Source organism: Oryctolagus cuniculus, chromosome 7 (assembly GCF_051225735.1).
Source record: "Oryctolagus cuniculus isolate XC-2025 breed Fujian yellow rabbit chromosome 7, ASM5122573v1, whole genome shotgun sequence".
Lineage (NCBI taxonomy): Eukaryota > Metazoa > Chordata > Mammalia > Lagomorpha > Leporidae > Oryctolagus > Oryctolagus cuniculus.
Window position 1 is genome coordinate 136,593,614 of NC_142873.1, and position 18,751 is coordinate 136,612,364.

General features: G+C 49.2%; 1 protein-coding gene across 1 annotated transcript in view; it reads left to right on the top strand.

Annotated features, from left to right (window-relative positions):
• GRIK3 (glutamate ionotropic receptor kainate type subunit 3) overlaps positions 1-18,751 on the top strand; it is a 237,390-nt gene that overhangs the window by 136,725 nt on the left and 81,914 nt on the right. The window contains exon 2 of the mRNA XM_051832149.3: positions 10,904-11,080. Coding sequence (XP_051688109.3) covers positions 10,904-11,080 — 177 coding nt within the window. The remainder of the gene's footprint in view (positions 1-10,903; positions 11,081-18,751) is intronic.

Genomic DNA, 18,751 nt, shown 5'->3' on the forward strand with positions numbered 1-18,751 from the left:
TTTGCTTTTCTTTTTCTAGTTTCCTAAAGTGGAAATTTGGAATATTGATTTTAGAGCTTTTTTCTTTTCTAATATATGTGCTCAATGCTATACATTTTCCTCTAAGCGATGCTTTGGCTGAATTCCACAAATTTTGATAACTTGTGTTTTCATTTTCATTTGGTTCAAAGCTTTAGGAAATTTTCCATGAGATTTCTTCTGTGATCCATGTATTATTTAGAAGTATGTTGTTGAATCTCCAAGTGTTTGAGAATTTCCCTGGTATTATTATTTTATTGATTTCTAGTTTATTTCATTTTGGTTTGAGAGGGAGCTGGATAATTCCTATTCTCTTAAATGTGGTAAGGTGTGCCTTATGCTTTAGAGTGTGGTCTGTTCTGATGAATGTTCCCGGAGAAGTGTGTTCTCCCGTTGTGGACCTAAGTCTTCTGCAGATGTGCATCATGTCCCGCTGATTGGGGGTGCTGTTGAGCTCAGCTGTGCTCTCACGGATTTTCCACCAGCTGGTTCTATCTGTTTCTGGTAGAAAGATGGTGATTGTCTCCAAGTATGAATGTAATGGATTCATCAATTTCTCTTTGAAGTTCTATCAGTTTTGCCTCATGTACTTTGATGCTCTGGGGTTAGATATGAATGCATTAAGGATTATTGTGTCTTCTGGGAGAACTTTTTCTCATTACATAATGCCTCCTTTTCTCTGACAACTGTCCTTGCTCAGGGTCTTCTCCATCTGGGATTTACAAAGCTAGTCCCACTTTTTTTTTTTTTTTACTATATTTGCATGTTTGTCTTTCTTCATCTATTATTTTTCCGATGTTTTCTAGTAGTAAAATTCACATAACAGAAATTTGCCATCTTAACCACATTCGAGTGTGTAGTTCAGGGTATTCAATATACCGACAATGCTGTTCAACCGTCTTGCAAAACTAAGGCTCTATCCCATAATCAATGAGTCCCTGCTGCTCCCACTGCAGCCCCTGACAACTACTGTTGTCCTTTCTGTCTCATTGGGACCAAGCACCTCACATAAGCGGAGTCATGCAGCATTTGTCCTTTTGCGGCTGGCTTATTTCACTTAGCAAAATGTCCTCAGTTTTTAATCCATGTTGTAGTCAGAATTTTCTTTTTATGGCTGATTCATATTCCCTTGCGTGTGGATGCCGCATTCTGCATATCCGTTCATCTGTCGGAGGACACTTGCGTTGCTTCCACGTTTTCCCTATTGTGAGTAATACAGCTATGAACATGAGCATATAGGTATCTATTTGAATCTCTGCTTTTTATTTTTGTGGGTGTATTCCAAGATGGAATTGTTGGGCTGAACAGTAATTCTACTTCTAATATTTTGAGGCACCACCATACTGTTGTCCACAGCAGCTGTGCCACTTGGAATTCCTACCAGGGTGCACAAGGGTTCCAGTTTCTCCTCATCCCCATCAACAGCTTTTTTTTTTTTTTTTTTTTTTTTTTTTTTTTTTTTTTTGACAGGCATCGTGGACAGTGAGAGAGAGAGAGACAGATAGAAAGGTCTTCCTTTGCCGTTGGTTCACCCTCCAATGGCCGCCGCGGCCGGCGTGCTGCGGCCGGCGCACCGCGCTGATCCAATGGCAGGAGCCAGGAGCCAGGTGCTTTTCCTGGTCTCCCATGGGGTGCAGGGCGCAAGCACTTGGGCCATCCTCCACTGCACTCCCTGGCCAAAGCAGAGAGCTGGCCTGGAAGAGGGGCAACAGGGACAGAACTGGTGCCCCAACCGGGACTAGAACCCGGTGTGCCGGCGCCGCTAGGCGGAGGATTAGCCTAGTGAGCCGCGGCGCTGGCCAACAGTTGTTTTCTTTTCTTTATAACAGCGCTGTCCTACTGGATGTGACATGACATCTCATTGTAGGTTTTGATTTGCATTTCCCTAGTGCCTGGTGGAGTTGAGCATCTTTCTTGTGCTTATTGGCCACTTGTGTATCTTCTTTGGGACAATGTCTGTTCAAGTCCTTTGCCCATATTGAAATATTTTTTGTATTGAGTTTCAGAAGATGTCTATATATTCAAGATATTAATTCTTTATCAGGTGTATGGTTTTCAAATGCCTTGTCCCCCATTCAGTGGGCTGCCTGTTTTACTCTGTTAAATGTCTTCTGAGTCACAATTTGAAAATTTTTTTCACTAATTTGCCTGGTTTTTCCTTTCTTGCCTGTCCCTTTGATGCAATATCCAAAAAATCATCACCAAGTCCGATGTCATAAAGCTTTTGTTCTGGCTTCTTCTAAGAGTTTTATTGCTTGAAGTCTTAGATTTATGTCTTTGATCCATTTTGAGTTAATTTGGATATATACTGTGTTAGGTAAAGGCCCACTTTTTTGTTTTTCATGTAGAAATCCTTATCCCAGCACTGTTCAGGGTCCCTAGAGGTTACACATACATTTTAGGATAGATTCTTCTATTTCTGAAAAAAAAAAGTCACTGAGTTTTTCTGGGGATTGCGTTGAATTCATGGATCCCTTTGAGTAGTTATTTTATTCTTTGTGCTCTTCGTGTTTCCGTCGTAAATAGAAGTTTTTATAATTTCGTTTGCAGATTGCTCATTGTTAGTGTGGAGAAATGCCACTGACTTTCGTGCTTTAATTTGGTTCCCTGCTAATTTGCTTCATTTTTTATTAGTTCTAGTAGGTTTTTTTTGTGCAAGGTTTGGGGCTTTCTTTCTATAAGAACATGATCCTCAGCAAACAGCGTCACCTCTTCCTTTCCAGCATTTGGCTGCCGATCTTTTTCTCGCCTCGTAGCTCTGGCTAGAACTCGCAGCGTGGGCACCGCGTCGAGGAGAGGTGGCAAGAGCAGGCACCCTTGCCTTGTTGGTGGTCGTAAAGGGAAAGTGGCAGGCTTTCACCGCAGACTACAATGTCCACTGTGGATTTTTCCTATATGGCTTTTATGACTCTTACTCCACTTACTTTTCATCTGTGTGTCTTATATTTTGAAAAGGTTTTCCGTAGACAATATATAATAGTAGTTGGGTCTTGTTTTTTGATGACAATGTCTGTCTTTTAATGGGTATGTGTACCAGGGGAGGGGAATGTCTGGTATGTGAGCCAAATAAGGGGTGTGCGGGAGGCAAAATCATTTGGTCTGGCCCCGCCAAGGTAAATAAGGCCAGATGCAAAATTCGATGAATCTGTCGAAGGCTTAGTTTTAAGTTGATCATTTCAGACGGCTCACGGTTCGTGGTTGAAGTCATAAAGAGGTGAATGGCCCGTGGCAGAAAAATGGCTCCCTGCCCCTATAGACCGTGGATGTTTAGAGCGAGAACTGACGCGCTGGGTGAACATGCACTGTGTGTTTCCCTGTTCACTACTCGTTGCCCTTGTGCCCTCTTCCTGTTTTCCTCTTGCACTCTCTTTCTGCCTCTAGTCGTGTTTGTTCATGTGATTCCGTTCCTCTCCGCTCAGCGTCTCAGCTGTACTTCTCGCTCTACTAGTTGTGCAGAGTGTGCAATATCCATTTATAACTAATCCAAGTCCCCTCTCGAATATAATTATACCCCTTTACAGGTAGGGCAAGTACTTCACAGAAGCAACATGATCCTAATCCCTCCCTCACATCCTGCGTCATTCATTTTGCTTATGCCTAAACTTACAGCATGCCTAACTCCAAATACATCATTGCTGTTATTATTTAGGAATAATACAAGCAAGTTGTGGTATTCTCTTCACTGATTCTTTGATGTTCTTCCTCCTGTCTTTCTGTGGGGTTTTGCCTTCCCACTAGGGAGCTGCTTATAAAAGGCAGAGGTGCCGCCAGCAAGTCGATGCAAGGCGGACTCCCTGGCCGGGGTTCCTCCCACGCCTGCTTGGCTGAAGGCAGGCTCTGTTTCTCCCTGCTCCTGCAGGCTGATTGTCCGGGTGCGAAATTCCAGGTTGGAGTTTCATTCACTCCACACTTTGTTTCTCTCCACTCTTTTCTTGCCTGCATAGTGTCTGGGAGAAGCCCCCCGCCGGAATTCCTACCTCTGCCCCATGAGTAAAGTCTCCTTTTCCTCCTGCTCCTGGCTTCCCTGCGTCTCTGTTCTGAAATGGTGTGCGTCGGTTTCAACGTGGCGTCTCCTGCCTTGGTGCTGTCTGAGCATCCTGGATCTGTGGCTGGGGGTCCGGCGTTAATTTGGGGAACTTCTCCATGATTACAGTTTGGAACACTTCTTCCATTCATTTCTTTCTCCTTCTGATTTCCCCATTGCACATTTCTCGCCCTTGGGTGTTCGGCCTTGCTTTTCTTTTCCAGTCTTTGTTCTCTTCGCTTTGCAGGTTTGGAGATCTTTCTGGAGACACCGTCAAGCTCAGCGTTTCCTCGAAGGGCGGTCCTGAACGGCGGTCTTATTTCTTTATTCCTGTGACGGTGGTTGTGGTCGCCGGCCGTTCTCCTTATTTCTCTTGGACTTTCTGCCTCCTCACGCGCACTGCCCCTCTGTTCCCGCCTGCCGTCCGCCCAGCCCTTCAGCACCCTAGGCGGGCTCACCGTGGACGTCTGCGAGTCCTGCTCTGAGGAGTCCACCACCCCTGCTGTGGCTGAGCCTGGGGTGCTGCGTGCTCTGTGGCTGCAGGCTGCAGTTTTGCCTGGGAGGGCGCCCTGGAGTTTTTTTTTTTTTTCCTTGCCCGCCAGATCAGGTGCCCTGGGTATGGGAGCTGCTGTAAATGGACCTTGGGCACTGCTGCGGTGAGGTGTCGGGCGCGGGGAGTGTTCCACGGCCTGGGATTAGGCTCCTGTCCTTGGCCAGCTTGTGCCTGTGAACTGTGCAGTTCACAGGTGTCTCTCACTTCCCCAACCCTCTTGGAGGGGATGGGGTGGCTAGAATGGTGTGGAGCTGCGTGCGTCCCCTCCCGGAGGTCAGTAAGGCTCCGGTGAAGCCTGGGAAGGGCAGGCCGTGGTCCCCTGGCTCCCCGAGGGCGGCCTGGTGAGAAGAGCAGAGCCATTGGTGTACCGTGGAATTCTCTCCTGGTGACACAGTGCGGGATCCCAACCCCCTTCCCCGCCACACACACCCACACGCTGCACACACAATACACACACACTGCACACTACACACACACCATAACACTATATGTGTGCACACACACACACCCCACACACATTGCATACACACTATACACACCATACACACTGCACGGTACACACACACCATAACACTATATTCATGCACATACATACACACACTATACATACTATACACACACCCACACACACCCTGCACACACTGCACACACACCATAACACTGCACACTACACACACACTGCACACTGCTCACACACTACACACTACACACACCCCACACACATTGTACACACACTACACACACACTGCACACTACACACACCATAACTATATACATGCACACATACCCCACACACACATTGCACACACACCATACACACTGCACACACTATACATACACTACACACACACCATAACACTATATATATGCACACACACACCCCACACACACTGCATACACACTATACACACTGCACACTACACACACACACTGCACACTAAACACCACTACATACTACACACACCCCATACACATTGAATACACACTACACACCACTGCACACACACTACACACACATACCATAACACTATATACATGCACATACACTACACACTATACACATACCCACACACACCCCACACACATTGTACACACACTACACACAGACACTGTACACTACACACACCATAACACTATATACATGCACACATACCCCACGCACACATTGCACACACACCCCACACACTGCACACACACTATACACACACTATACACACTGCACACACCCCTCACACACTACATACTACACACACTACACACACACACCATACCCACCCCCAACACTACACACACCCCACACGCACTACATGCACACACTGCACACACCATACACACTATATACATGCATACGCACACCCCACACACACTACACACACCCCACACACTACACACCCACTATACACACATACACCATACACACTGCACACACACCCCACACACTGCACACACACTATACACACACTATACACTGCACACACCCCTCACACACTACATACTACACACACACTCACACACACACCATACCCACCCCCAACACTACACACACCCCACACACACTAAATGCACACACTACACACACTATATATATGCATATACACACCCCACACACACCATACACACTGAACACATACTACACACACACCATACACACACTACACACACACATCCCACACACACTACACATACACTATACACACATTATACACACACATCCCATACACACTACACACACACTCTACACACCACACACATATTACGCATACATACACACACAGTACACACACACACTATACACAGACACTATACATACCACACACACACACACTATACACACCACACACATATTACACACACACACACTGTTCTCTCTGAGAGCCTGGCACAGCTCCAGGAATACAACTCCCAGATAAATGGAGCCCTGTGATGGGACCCTCTGGAGCGTGGTCTCAGACTTGTCGGCACCAAGCCTCCAGCAGCCCGTCTGTCACACTTTAGGTTTTTCTGCAGGTTGCCACGGTGGTGTCCGGTGGCGAGCTGAGTTCTCCCCATTCACCTGTCCACCTCCGCCCTTTGAGGGACAGTGGTTTGCCCAGCGACCTCGCGTCTCCTGCAGGCCTGGGAAGAGTTGCTGATTCTTCCGTTGGCTCAGCTTTTTCCTTGCTGGGAGGTTGCGATGGCAACTTCCAAGCTTATTTCATGCTGCACCAGAAACGAGAAACTCAGAAAGCATTCTTTATTTTTAGTTCTCAAAACCATTAAAACAACCCAAAGACTCATCAACTGGTGGGTGAATAAAAACTTACAAAGTAGGATCACCTAGCAATAGGAAGGAGTGAGGGAGGGGCTGGCCTTTGGTCTAGCTGTTAAGATGATGCTTGGTTCACCTGCCTCACGTTGTCAATGCCCGCTTTGAGTCCTGGTGCTTACTCACTCTCTCTCAAATAAATGATAAAATAAATAAACAAAAGCAGATCTTCTACCTCAGGCTTAAAAATAAAGGAAAGCAGTGCTGATACCAGCCACAACATGGCTAAACCTCAAAAACATTATGTGAATCACAAGAAGCCACATACAGAAGACCCCGTTTTGCACGATGCCACTTCGATGAATCGCTCAGAAAAGGCAATCCCTAGAGTCAGGGAGTAAATGAGTGGTGACAATTGATTGTAAATGAGCAGCAGGAATCTTACCGGGTGATGGAAAGGCTCTGAAATTGGGTGGCGGTGATGAGCACACCCTCAAGAATTTACTAAAAATCACTGTGTACTTCAAGCAGGTGAATTTTGTGGAGTATAAGCAATACCACAGTGAAGTTGGATTTTTTTTTAAAGCATAAAGATTTATTGGCAAGGGGCCAGCATTGTGGCTCAGCAAGCCAAGCCACCACCTGCAATGCCAGCATCCTACATCAGAGCACCAGTTCAAGTCCTGGCTCCTGGCTGTTCTGCTGATCCAGCTCCCTTCTAATGCACCTGGGAAAGCAGTGAAGGATGGCCCCCACCACCTATGTGGGAGACCTGGATGGAGCACTGGGTTCCTGGCTTTGGCTTGGACCAGCCCTGGCTGTTGTAGCTGTTTGGGGAGTGAACCAGCAGATGGAAGATTCATTCTCTCTCTCTCTCTCTCTCTCTCACTCTCTTCCCCTCACCCTCCTCTCTCCCTCTCTCTCTCTCCTCTATCCTCTCTCTCTCCCCCTCTCCCCATCCCTGTCTCAAGTAAGTAAATAATCTTTGAAAAGGATCTATTTGTAAAAGAAAGCATTAAGAACAAAATAAGCAATGCCTCCTATCATTATGTCAGCAGTATAAATTCTTTCTCCTCCTCTTCCTCCTCCTCTGTCTCTTCTGAGGTGAGATTTTACTTCATCTCCTGCAAAAATGCTTGTCGTTCACCTAAAAATGCGACCTGGACACTTCCCACGCCACGTGATGTTTATTCCTGTATCGATTGACCCCAGACAATTTGTGGTTTTCTGGTCATATGTCTCTAGATCACGCTCCCCATATGTGATCTGTGTGCCCGTCATGGCTGTGGGAGTAAATTTCTAGAAATCAAAGATGAAAACCTGTTTAAGGCTTGGAGAAACTTCTGGCGACTGTGAAGTGAGGCCGGGTGCTCCATTTCCCCTCTGCACTGACAGCTGAGCAAGTGTCTATTTCCAAACAGCCTCATCAAAGTTGGGTGTTATAGTTTCTTTTCTATTTTGCCAATTAGGTGACGAAACCTGGTTTCTCACTGCTGGTTGGAACTGAGTTGATTTCATTGTTAGGCAGGCTGCGTTTTTCTTCATGCATGAACAGCTCATTTGCAGTACTGTTCTCTTTGGCAAAACATCCCGACTTGTCCTCCATACATTTTTCTGTTGGAGGATTTGTATTTGTTGTTGTTGTTTATAGAATAAGACCATCGGGGCCTGCACTGTGGCTTAGTGGGTAAAGCCGCCACCTGCAGTGCTGGCATCCCATATGGGCACTGGTTTGAATTTTGGCTGCTCCACTTCTGATTCAGCTCTCTGCTATGGCCTGGGAAAGCAGTGGAAGACTGCCCAGGTCCTTGGGTGCCTGCACCCGTGTGGGAGATCTGGAGGAAGCTCCTGGTTCCTGGCTTTGGATCAGCCCAGCTCCGGCCATTGTGGCCATCTGGGGAATGAACCAGCGGGATAGAAGACCTCTCTCTCTCTCTCTCTCTCTCTCTCTCCCTATCTCTCTCTCTTTCTCTCTGCCTCTCCTTCTCTCTCTGTGTAACTCTGACTTTCAAATAAATAAATAAATCTAAGAAAAAAGAATAAGACCGTCAGCCTTCATGTTGTGATATGTCTTATAAATATCTTCCCCAAGCCTGTTGTCTGCCACTTGATTTTGTTTATGATGGTGTTGGTATACAGGAGCTTTATGTGAGTTCCGCAGTTACCAATCTTTCTCCTGCAGTTTCTGACTTCATTGAAATGCTTAGAAAGCCTCTGACTCCAACCGGATGCTGCTCATCTCTGTTTTCTTTCTGGAAGTTCCATGGTGCTTTCTTCCCTTGTTTCCTTGTTATTTCGTCTTTAATCCATCGAGTTCATTTTGATGCCTGGATTAAGATTAGGGTCCAACTACAATTTCTCCCAACTAATTGAATCGTTGCCACAGCACAGTTAATGAATCTCCCATCCTTTACTTGCTACATGGAAAGAGCCACCTGTTTCATGTCCTAAGTGCCTGTCTCTACTTGAGCCTTCTAGGGCCTTTCTGTCCTTCTGTTGATCTATCTGTGTTTTCATTTGCTCCCACAACATGGTTTTAATTAGTTTGGCTTAATGATATATTGTAAAATCTGGCAGCACAAGTCACCTCTCATCATTAAAACATGTTTTGATCACCAGCTTATGTTTCATCTCCCAGATACATTTTAGAGTCATTCTATCAAGTTAAAAAAAATTCTTCCACAATGCTGATTGGAATTGAATTCAGCTGGAAAATTGGGGCTGGCATTGTGGTGCTACACGTTAAGCTGCCGCCTCCTATGCCGGCATCCCTTATGAGCGCTGGTTGAGTCCCGGCTGCTCCACTGCCAATCCAGCTCCCTGCTAATGCGCCTGGGAAAACAGTGGAAGATGGTCCAAGTGCTTGGGTCCTGGCCACCCGTGCGAGAGACCCGAATGGAGTTCCAGGCTCCAGGCTTTGGCCTGGCCCAGCCCTGGCTGTTGTGGCCTTTTGAGGAGTGAGCCAGTGGAGGGACGATCTCTCTCTTTTTCTGTGTCTCTCCCTCTGTAACTCTGCCTTTCAAAATAAATAAATCCTTCATTTAAACTGAAGAATTAATTTGGAGAAACTTGACACCTCTCCCCTCGATCCTTACCATCCACGTGCGTTCTCGTCTTGGTGTTTGTATCTCTGACTTTAAGGTATTTTCACTTTAAAATTGAAAATTGCACCCTCCCGACTTGGTTTATTATTACTTATTTAAATTTTTGCTGATGTTGTGAAGAAAACCCTTCAGCCGTGAAGTTTTCCTACTGGCTGTCACTGATATGAAAAAAAAAAAAAAAAACACTATTAATTTGTGCGAACTGATCATTTAACTTCTCCACTGGCTCTTACTTGTTTTCCTACTTAGGGAACATTTTAAGGGTTTTTCAGGGGACGTTTCTATCATTTACAAATAAGAATTTACTTCCTTCCAAAAGTCCTGCCTCTAAATTCATTTCCTCTTTTATTTCGTCCGTGAATGGTGTGGCATAAATCTTTGCCAAGTCTTGTTTTGCTGTTGTTTCTCTTTAATGAGGGTGCCTCTGGTGTTTCACCATTAGTGTGATATCAAAGAGCGATTTGAGCTCCAGATGCTTCAAGGGACTGTCTCTTCTGGAGCAGTTTTATTAAGCGTTCTTAACAGCAGTGGATATTGGATTTCATCAAGAGCTTTCCTGCATTTTGCGAGTTGCTCAGATGTTGTCTGGGTTTGTTTTCGCCTTTGAACTACTGATGTGGTCGAATGATATTCATAGATTTCCTCATAGTGAACCAGTCTTACATCCCTGGAATAAACCTCTACATGGCCATGGCGTTGTTATAATATCCTGGTAGATTCCCCTTGCCGGAGCCCAGTGGAGAATTTTCAGAGCAGTGTTAATAAGTGGGTAATTTTATTTTGGCCCTGTCGGGCTCTGTCATCAGGAAGTTGCTAGTTGAGTGAAATGAACTGGAAGGGCTTGTTTATTTCTTGTGCTCGGGCAGTTTCTAGTTGTGGCCGTTATCTGGGATTTTAGTGACTGGTGGGGGTAGGGAACCCTTGCTTCCCCAGCACACACCGTGTTGCCTGTCTCACAGGGGGAATCTTCGAGTATGCCGACGGCCCCAACGCCCAGGTCATGAACGCCGAGGAGCACGCCTTTCGGTTTTCTGCCAACATCATCAACAGGAACAGGACTCTGCTGCCCAACACGACCTTGACCTATGACATCCAGAGGATCCACTTCCATGACAGCTTTGAGGCCACCAAGAAGGGTGAGTGCTGTCTTCCCAGAGGGGGCGGGGCGGGGCTGTGTTCATTGTCCAAGGTCCTGCCCGTGGGCCCGGAGCTCTGGGTGGTTTTGGAACCTGGAGTCCTTTGTGTGTGGTCCTGGGACCTCCCTGCCCTAGACCCAGTGCAGTCTCCCGGGAGCAGGAGCAGTGCCACTGGCACAGGCTGTGAGAGGCTGCAGGGGTGGGGGTGAGAGGGTGGGAGCCTCAGTCTGGGCTGGGACCGGCAGTAAGGCAGCCAGCCCCGGTCTCCAATATCTCTGAACCAAATCAGGCACTTGGCAAACTCACTGCTTCCTTTGTTCGTTTTATTTTATTTTTAGTGGACACATAATAATCGTAACTATTTATGGGGTTCAAGGTGATGTTTTGGTGCGTGTTTACATTGTGGAGAGGTCGAATCAGTAATCAGCCGATCCATCACCGCACACATTGGTCTTTTCTTTGTGATGAGAACATGCACAGTTTCTCTCTTAGCTATTTCGCAGTCACCTTGCTGTGAAAACTAGTGGCTTTCTTGCACTGAAAACCTATCCAGACATAGACGTTGCCTAGTAGTTAAGATGCCCTTGTCCCATAGCAGAGTGTCTGGGTTCAAGTCCAGGCTCTGCTTCTGATTCCAGCCGCCTGCTAAGGTGGACGCTGGGAAGCAGCAGTTAATGGGTCAAGGATGGTGGGGAAGAATGAGAAACAGGGTAAGACTGCAAGCAGAATGGAAAATGCTGGTTATTTGAAAGAGGCAAACTGATGCCCTTGAAAATCTTCGCTGAGCACCAGCTGTTGAGGTCCTGAGGTGGATACGGCAGCGATGGGCAGCCCTTGCCGCCGTGGGGCTTGTGGCTGATGTGACTGAAACAGCAGGTGCTGGACTGGGAGTTGCAGGCTTTAAGTCAGGAAAGGGAAGATGGACCCTTGACTTGACCCGGGAGTGTGCGGTTACATGAAACAGACACCTACTCCAGCTAGCTCAAGACAAACATAAGCACCACTCAGATCAAGCTAGAGACCACGCAGGCTTCCGCCACAGCCCTTGCAGTCATTACCCCCCACCCGGGGCCCTAGTGCTGCACACTAGTGTTGCCTTTGTGTGCACTTCACGTACACAGAGCCATGCCGTGTCTACTTTTTGAGCCTCACTCCTTTTGCTGGGCAGTCTGTCCTTGAGAGCCGTCGATGTTGTTGGCCATAGCAGTAGTCCCTTCTGCACTGATGTATGGGGACCCTGATCTGAGTAGCTGCCACAGTTTGTAAGTTTGTTTTACTGCTGTCGCACCTTTGGGTTGGTTCCATTTGGAGCTCTCACGGGCAATACTGCTACAAACACGCTTGTCCGTGTGTTGCGGTGTGCACACGCGCTCTGTTTGCTGGGTGTATACGTAGGAGTGCAGAGTGGGCGGGCCCAGCTGTGTCGGGAGTTGTGGCTCTGATCCGCTCTCCTCCACCAGTGCACGAGCCTGGCGCTTGCTCTGCGTCTGCACTAAGAGTGAGAAAGTCACTTGTATTTTGCAATTTTGGCCATGCTGGTGGTTTCTGTAGTGGACAGCTCACTGTGGCTTTCTTCCGTATTCCCCTGATGACGAGGGATATTGAGCACATTCTCTCCTGCTAATAGGTCATTTGAATCGTCTCTTCCTTGGAGTGCCTTTTTAAGCCTTTAAGCCACTTTTTAAAAATTGAGGAATTTTCAGTACATTATTGAAAAATGTGTATTAGGACAAAACTGTACATGGGTTTCAAATTTTTTTCTGCACCAAATTTAATGTATCTTTTAGTTCCATTTTTCTATGAATTTTTAAAGTACCTGTGTGTGTGCATTTGTATGTGTGTGTATATGTGTGTGATATCCATTGCACACTCTTTGTTTTTTTAAATGTCTTTATTATTATTATTTATTTATTTGACAGGTAGAGATATAGATAGGGAAAGAGAGAGAGACAGAGAGAAAGGTCTTCCTTCTGCTGGTTCACTCCCCAAATGGCCGCTACAGCTGGTGCTGCGCCGATCCGAAGCCAGGAGCCAGGTGCTTCTTCCTGGTCTCCCACGTGGGTGCAGGAGCCCAAGCACCTGGGCCATCCTCCACTGCCCTCCCGGGCCACAGCAGAGAGCTGGCCTGGAAGAGAAGCAACTGGGACTAGAACCCAGCACCCATCTGGGATGCCAGCACCGCAGGCAGAGGATTAACCAAATGAGCCACAGCATGGCCCCACACTCTTTGTTTTTAAAGATTGATTTATTTGTTTGAAAGGCAGAGTTAGAGAGGCTGAGGCAGAAGGAGGGAAGAAACAGAGAGAAACAGAGAGAGAGAGAGGTCTTTCATCTGCTGATTCACTCCCAATTGGCCACAATGGCCAGAGCTGCGCCAATACAAAGCCAGGAGCCAAGAGCTTCCTCCAGGTCTTCCCATGCGAGTTCAGGGGCCCAAGGACTTGGGCCATCTCCTACTGCTTTCCCAGGCCACAGCAGAGAGCTGGATCAGAAGAGGAGCAACCATGAGTTGAACTAGCACCCATATGGGATTCCGGCACTGCAGGTGGTGGCTTTATCCACTACACCACAGTGCTGGCCCCCACTGCACACTCTTACTAGTCTCTTATTTATTTACTTATAATTTATTTGAGAGATAGAGAGAGCCCTATTCACTCTTTCATTCTCCAAATGTCTATAGAAACAGAGCTGTGCTGGAGCAAGGGCCAAGGGCTAGGAACGGAACTCAGTGCAGGTCTTCCATGCAGGTGGCAGGGATCCAAGCTCTTGAGCCGTCACCTGCTGCTTCCTAGGGTCTGCTCTAGCAGGAAACTGGAACCAGCTGGTGGAGCTGGGATTAGACCCAGACACTTTGATATGGGATCTGATGTGGGGCATGGGCACCTTACCTGCTAGGCCACTCACCCGGCCAGTAGTATCTTTTGGGGAGCAAAAGAAGTCCAGTGCATCAATATTTTCCATCATCATTCACGTCTTCTGTGTCCTGTGTAGGAAGCCTTTGTCCTAAGATCGTGAACGCATTCCCCCATGTTTTCTTCTAGGAGATCTCTCGTTTCATCTTTCATAGTCCCCTTGAGAATCTATTTCTAATTGATTCTCTGTGCATGGTGGGAGGGAGGGGTTGAGATGTATTTTTTGTATGATGCTGGTGGGTGTGAAAACTTTAGCCTCTCAGGAAAACTGTTTGCCTCTGTTGAGCTTTGCATCTCCTAAAACTTGTGCTGCAGGATGCTCCCAGCCGCTTCAGGGATGGGAACCGAAAGGTGGGAATAAATCAAGAGCCCGTCGGTGGAATAGACAGACTGGGGTACAGTTACACCATGGGATTTCGATCAGTAACAAAAAGAACAAAATCTCACAACACACGCAGTATGGATGAGCCTTCCAGACCAAGTGTTGAGGAACAGCCTAGTGGTTACCTGTAGGGGAGGTGGTGGTGTGCACACCTGGAAGGAGGTGAGAGAGAATATTTGAAAGCGTTGAGAGCATCCTACATGTCGCCCAGGTAGTGAGGGAGAGGCAAGCGTGTGATGGCTGGGCGCAGTGGCCTCTCAGATGTCATAAAGTCACGTGTTTAATTGAGCGCACTTCACTATGTTGTGCGAGGTCTCAGAGCCCAAGGTAGGCGGCTCGTTGTCCCTCAGGTAACACACCTGAGACCGGCGGCTGGCCTCTGCTGGGCTCCCAAGTGCTGGTCTGACCCTGGCTGCATTTCTGCTTAGGGTTGGGTCTTGCTCCCTCATTGGGCACCTCCCATGCTTTGGGGAGCCTTGTGTTCCCACGGACTCTATTTCTCTTTTGACTTTTGCATTTCCAAACCGGAGCATTGTTAAGACTCAGCCGAGGGGCTGGATTTGGATCTACCTCTGATTAATCCACTGATCCTGCCTCCCCCAGACAGAGGTTCCCGCCGCCGCCCGCCACCGCTCCCTTCCCCACTAGCTGGACGGGGCCCTGGCACCGCCTACCCTGCCTGCTCCGGTTGAATCAGTCCATCCCTCTGCGTGAGCCCCAGGAGGCTGTTCCCCATTAAAAAGGACTTTCAGTTATTGTCTTTATTTTTAAATGTGTTGTGGAAAATTAAAAGATGAGTGACTGCCAGGCAGGGCCCGAGCCAGCTACCCGGAGAGCGTCCGTGTTTTCTTCCAAGCCTGACCGGCGCGGGCCTGGAATCGACCCAGCGCTCCCCAGGCTCCTCTGCCTTCACTTATTCTCCGAGCTGCTCAATTCCTTTTAAGACACAAATTGATTGGGATAATTTTTGCTATAACTACAATTGCCATGGAAGGGGGCGGGAATGCATTCAGCCTGTGGACTCCTGCAATGATGGTGAACCATTGAGTTACTGTAAAATGACCAGAAAATGGATTCAAAATTGAAGCCACAAATAATGTAATTACTGCAGTGTGTGCTCAGGGCTGCCAGAAGGAGGGTTGGCTGCAGCCCTGGAAACATCTGGGGGTAAGGCTGCGCGGGCACCACCACTCTCACCCCTGCCCTGGCCCCTTGGAGGCCGCAGCGTCCCTCCAAGCTGGAAAGGCCTCGTAGAATGGAAGGGACCCGGAAGGTCCAGATAAAGGGATGTGGAGAGAGACCAAGAGAAGAAGCAGGTAAGGGGCAGGGCTGATACCTCCAGCTTCCCGACAGCAGGGTCTAATTACGGCCCCTTGGCAGAAGGCACCCTGGCATGGCGGTTTTGTTGTCATCTGCAATATCAACATTGTCTCACTCTCACCGTCAGTAGTGCCACACCCCTGCACCAGCATCACCATCGACAGTGGCGTCACCTCCACGCTTAACAACATAAGCAGTACAAGCAGCACCCCTGCTGTCATCTCCCCTATGGCTACCATGGGAGCCACACCATCACCGTCACCATCACCAACCTCATGCTCCTCCTTCCTGCTGTCATCATCACTGTCACTGTCACAGCCTTAACGTCGTCATCATCACCAGTCTCATCAGTGCCAACACCACCACCATCCCCCTCATAACGGCGTCACCGTCGGCTTTGTTATCACTTCTTCTCTCAACACTCCTCCTGTCACCATCCTCATTGCTGTGACAGCGGGTCTCGTCAACCCCAAGGTCGGCATCCCCATCCCAGCCCTGTGGTCACAGCGTCGGCTTCATCATCTGTTTTGCCATCCAACCCGGCCATCACAGCCGTCAGCAGCCCCACAGCAGGATCTTCAGCATCACCACTGCTGCTGCGGTGACTCCCTCACTCCCCTCACAGTCAATGTCAAACTCAAAATCACTGCCTGCAAGAGCACCTGACAGTCCTCTGCATCTGCATGCTCTGTGCTTGGCCTGCACTCCTCTGCCTCGGTCAGACAGGGCGTCTGCACCTTGGAGCTGGGGAGAGAGCTTGACCCAGGAGCTTGGGCTGTGTGGAGTAGCATTTGCCTGCTTGCTTTGAGGCATAGACCAAAGACGGAAACTCAAGACGGGGGGGGGGGGGGGTGCGGCAGATCCTTGTACGTGGTGGTGGAGAGAATGAGACAAGCAAGTGTTTCAACCAAGCCTTCCGCCTGTAAGTCCTAGGAGAAAACAGCCTAGAGACAGGAAGTGGTAAGACAGAAGCCAGAGAGAGCAGATAAGAGCTAAAAGGTTCAAAGTAGACACAGGAGATGGAGCATCAGAGAAACCCACAGACTGTAAAGGGTGCTCACAACCTCAGGCCTGGGCAGCAAGGCGCGTCCAGACCCCCATGGCTGTCACTGTCCCCAACTCCTCCATGTTGGTATCCAGCCTCCGTGGCCACAGGGTGACTCTCAAGTGGTCTCTTCCTACAGGGGACACCGTCTTTTACAGTGACAGACAGGGTGATTGAGGTACACACCCGATGCACCCAGACAGCAGAAGGATGGAGCCAGGGGGAGACCAGGGGAGGGCAGGGCCTCCATGGGGACAGGGAACCGAAAAGGAGACCTGTCCCTGGATGTGACAGTTTACCAGCAGGCTCCCAGCTTCTGTTTCTGCACTTCTTTTCACTGAGGTTGCTCTGAGGCACACACTCACCCCGAGTGGCAGAACAGGGGCAAAATGGGGCTTTGCTGACTTGAGCTGTGATCCCCGCACCCTAGGAGCACCGGGAAGCCACCCCTCGCCCCGCTGTGTGTCCTCTTCTGCACTTGGCATTGAGCGTTGGCTGTGAGGAATCCTGTATCTCCCAGGAGATGCTCTCGGCCCTGCTGCTGTGCTGGCCCATGTTCTAGGTGGTTCCAGAAGACTTCTGAAAGCAGCTAGCTGCCCCTGCCACTGCACTGCTGTGCCTTTCATCTTGGTCCATCTCTGCTGTCTTTGGGGAACCACAGATCTCAGGAAAAATAACCACTTGCATAACATTTCCCATGTCCAGGAGGCACTGCAGGTGGTGGGTGTCAGCCAAGAGGAACAAAGCTCAAAACCAGCCACCCTGGATCATTCGGTGCCACCCTGAAGCCCAGCCAAGGAGGAGCCCCTCCCAGGGCCTGTGCTTTTGAGGGGCTGCCCCCTTCCCTGGGAGGCCTCTCTGCCCTAACCAAGCAGAGGGGCTAAGGAGACCCACCCACCAGGAGCCTGTGCCCTGCCCTCGGGGCATTGCTCTGAGCATCTAGAACCAGGAACTTCCTGCCCAGTTGGCTCTGAGAGCCCTGGCAGGGCCTGGGTCCGGCCTCCAGAGAGAGAGCTGTGCTTCCAGGGAGCCCACTTCCAGACCCTAGGTGTGACCAAGGGCAGCGCTTTGCAGAGGGTGCTGACTGTGCTTGGCCATAAGGGCTGGGGCGTCCACCTGGAAGATGCCAGGCCCCTGATTCCTGGATGGAGCCAGAGGCATGAGGGAAGGGGGCAGGCCGGGGGGCTGGGGGCCTCGCCCACCCCTCACTGCATACGGAAGGTTTCCAGCCTCACCTGACTGTCCAGGCTCTCGGGAAAGGTCCATTTGCCAAGGGAGGGAGACAGGGTATGTTGCGTTTCCCAGTTTGTTAGCTTGACCCTGTCTTCCAAGGTTTAAGTCTTCAGCCACACATGGTCCTCCCTTTGCACTCTGTCCCTGAGCCCTGCGAATCTTTGTGGCAGGCCTGTCCCTGGTGGGTCACGAATCCACTGCATGCTCACACCCAGGTACCCTGTCCTGCCTCCTCCTGCGTGCATCATAGGTTCATACATGCCTGTGTGTGTATGTGTGTGTGCGTGTGTGTGCATGTGTGTATACACATGTGTGTAGTATTCCCACAGCCACAGGCTGGTGAGTTCACTGATGCTGAAGTTGGGGCTTTCCGGTAGTAAATGGTAGAAATACTCGGGCGAAAAGAGAGCAGATTGGTTCACGTGACCAGAGCCCTTGACTTCACTCCACCTGGCCCCTGTGGCTCCCTTGGCTCTGCTCACACTGAGTGCTCGCAGTCCTGCGGCTCCCTTTACTGACACAGCTGCTGCAGCGCCAGCTCTCATGCCCCCTCTCTTGGCGGGGAGCTTTCACGACATCCCACGGGCTCTGACCGGTCCCATGACAAGGCTGGGACAGGGGCAGTGATTGAGGAAATGAAGGAATGGCGGGGGAGGGGGGAGAAGGTGCTTAGCCAGTGTGGCGGGACGGAGGTGGGGCAGTGATGACCCCCGTGTCACAGCCAGAGGAGCCACGGTGGTGATGGTGACAGGGGCGGGGAGAAGATGCCATGAGTGGGT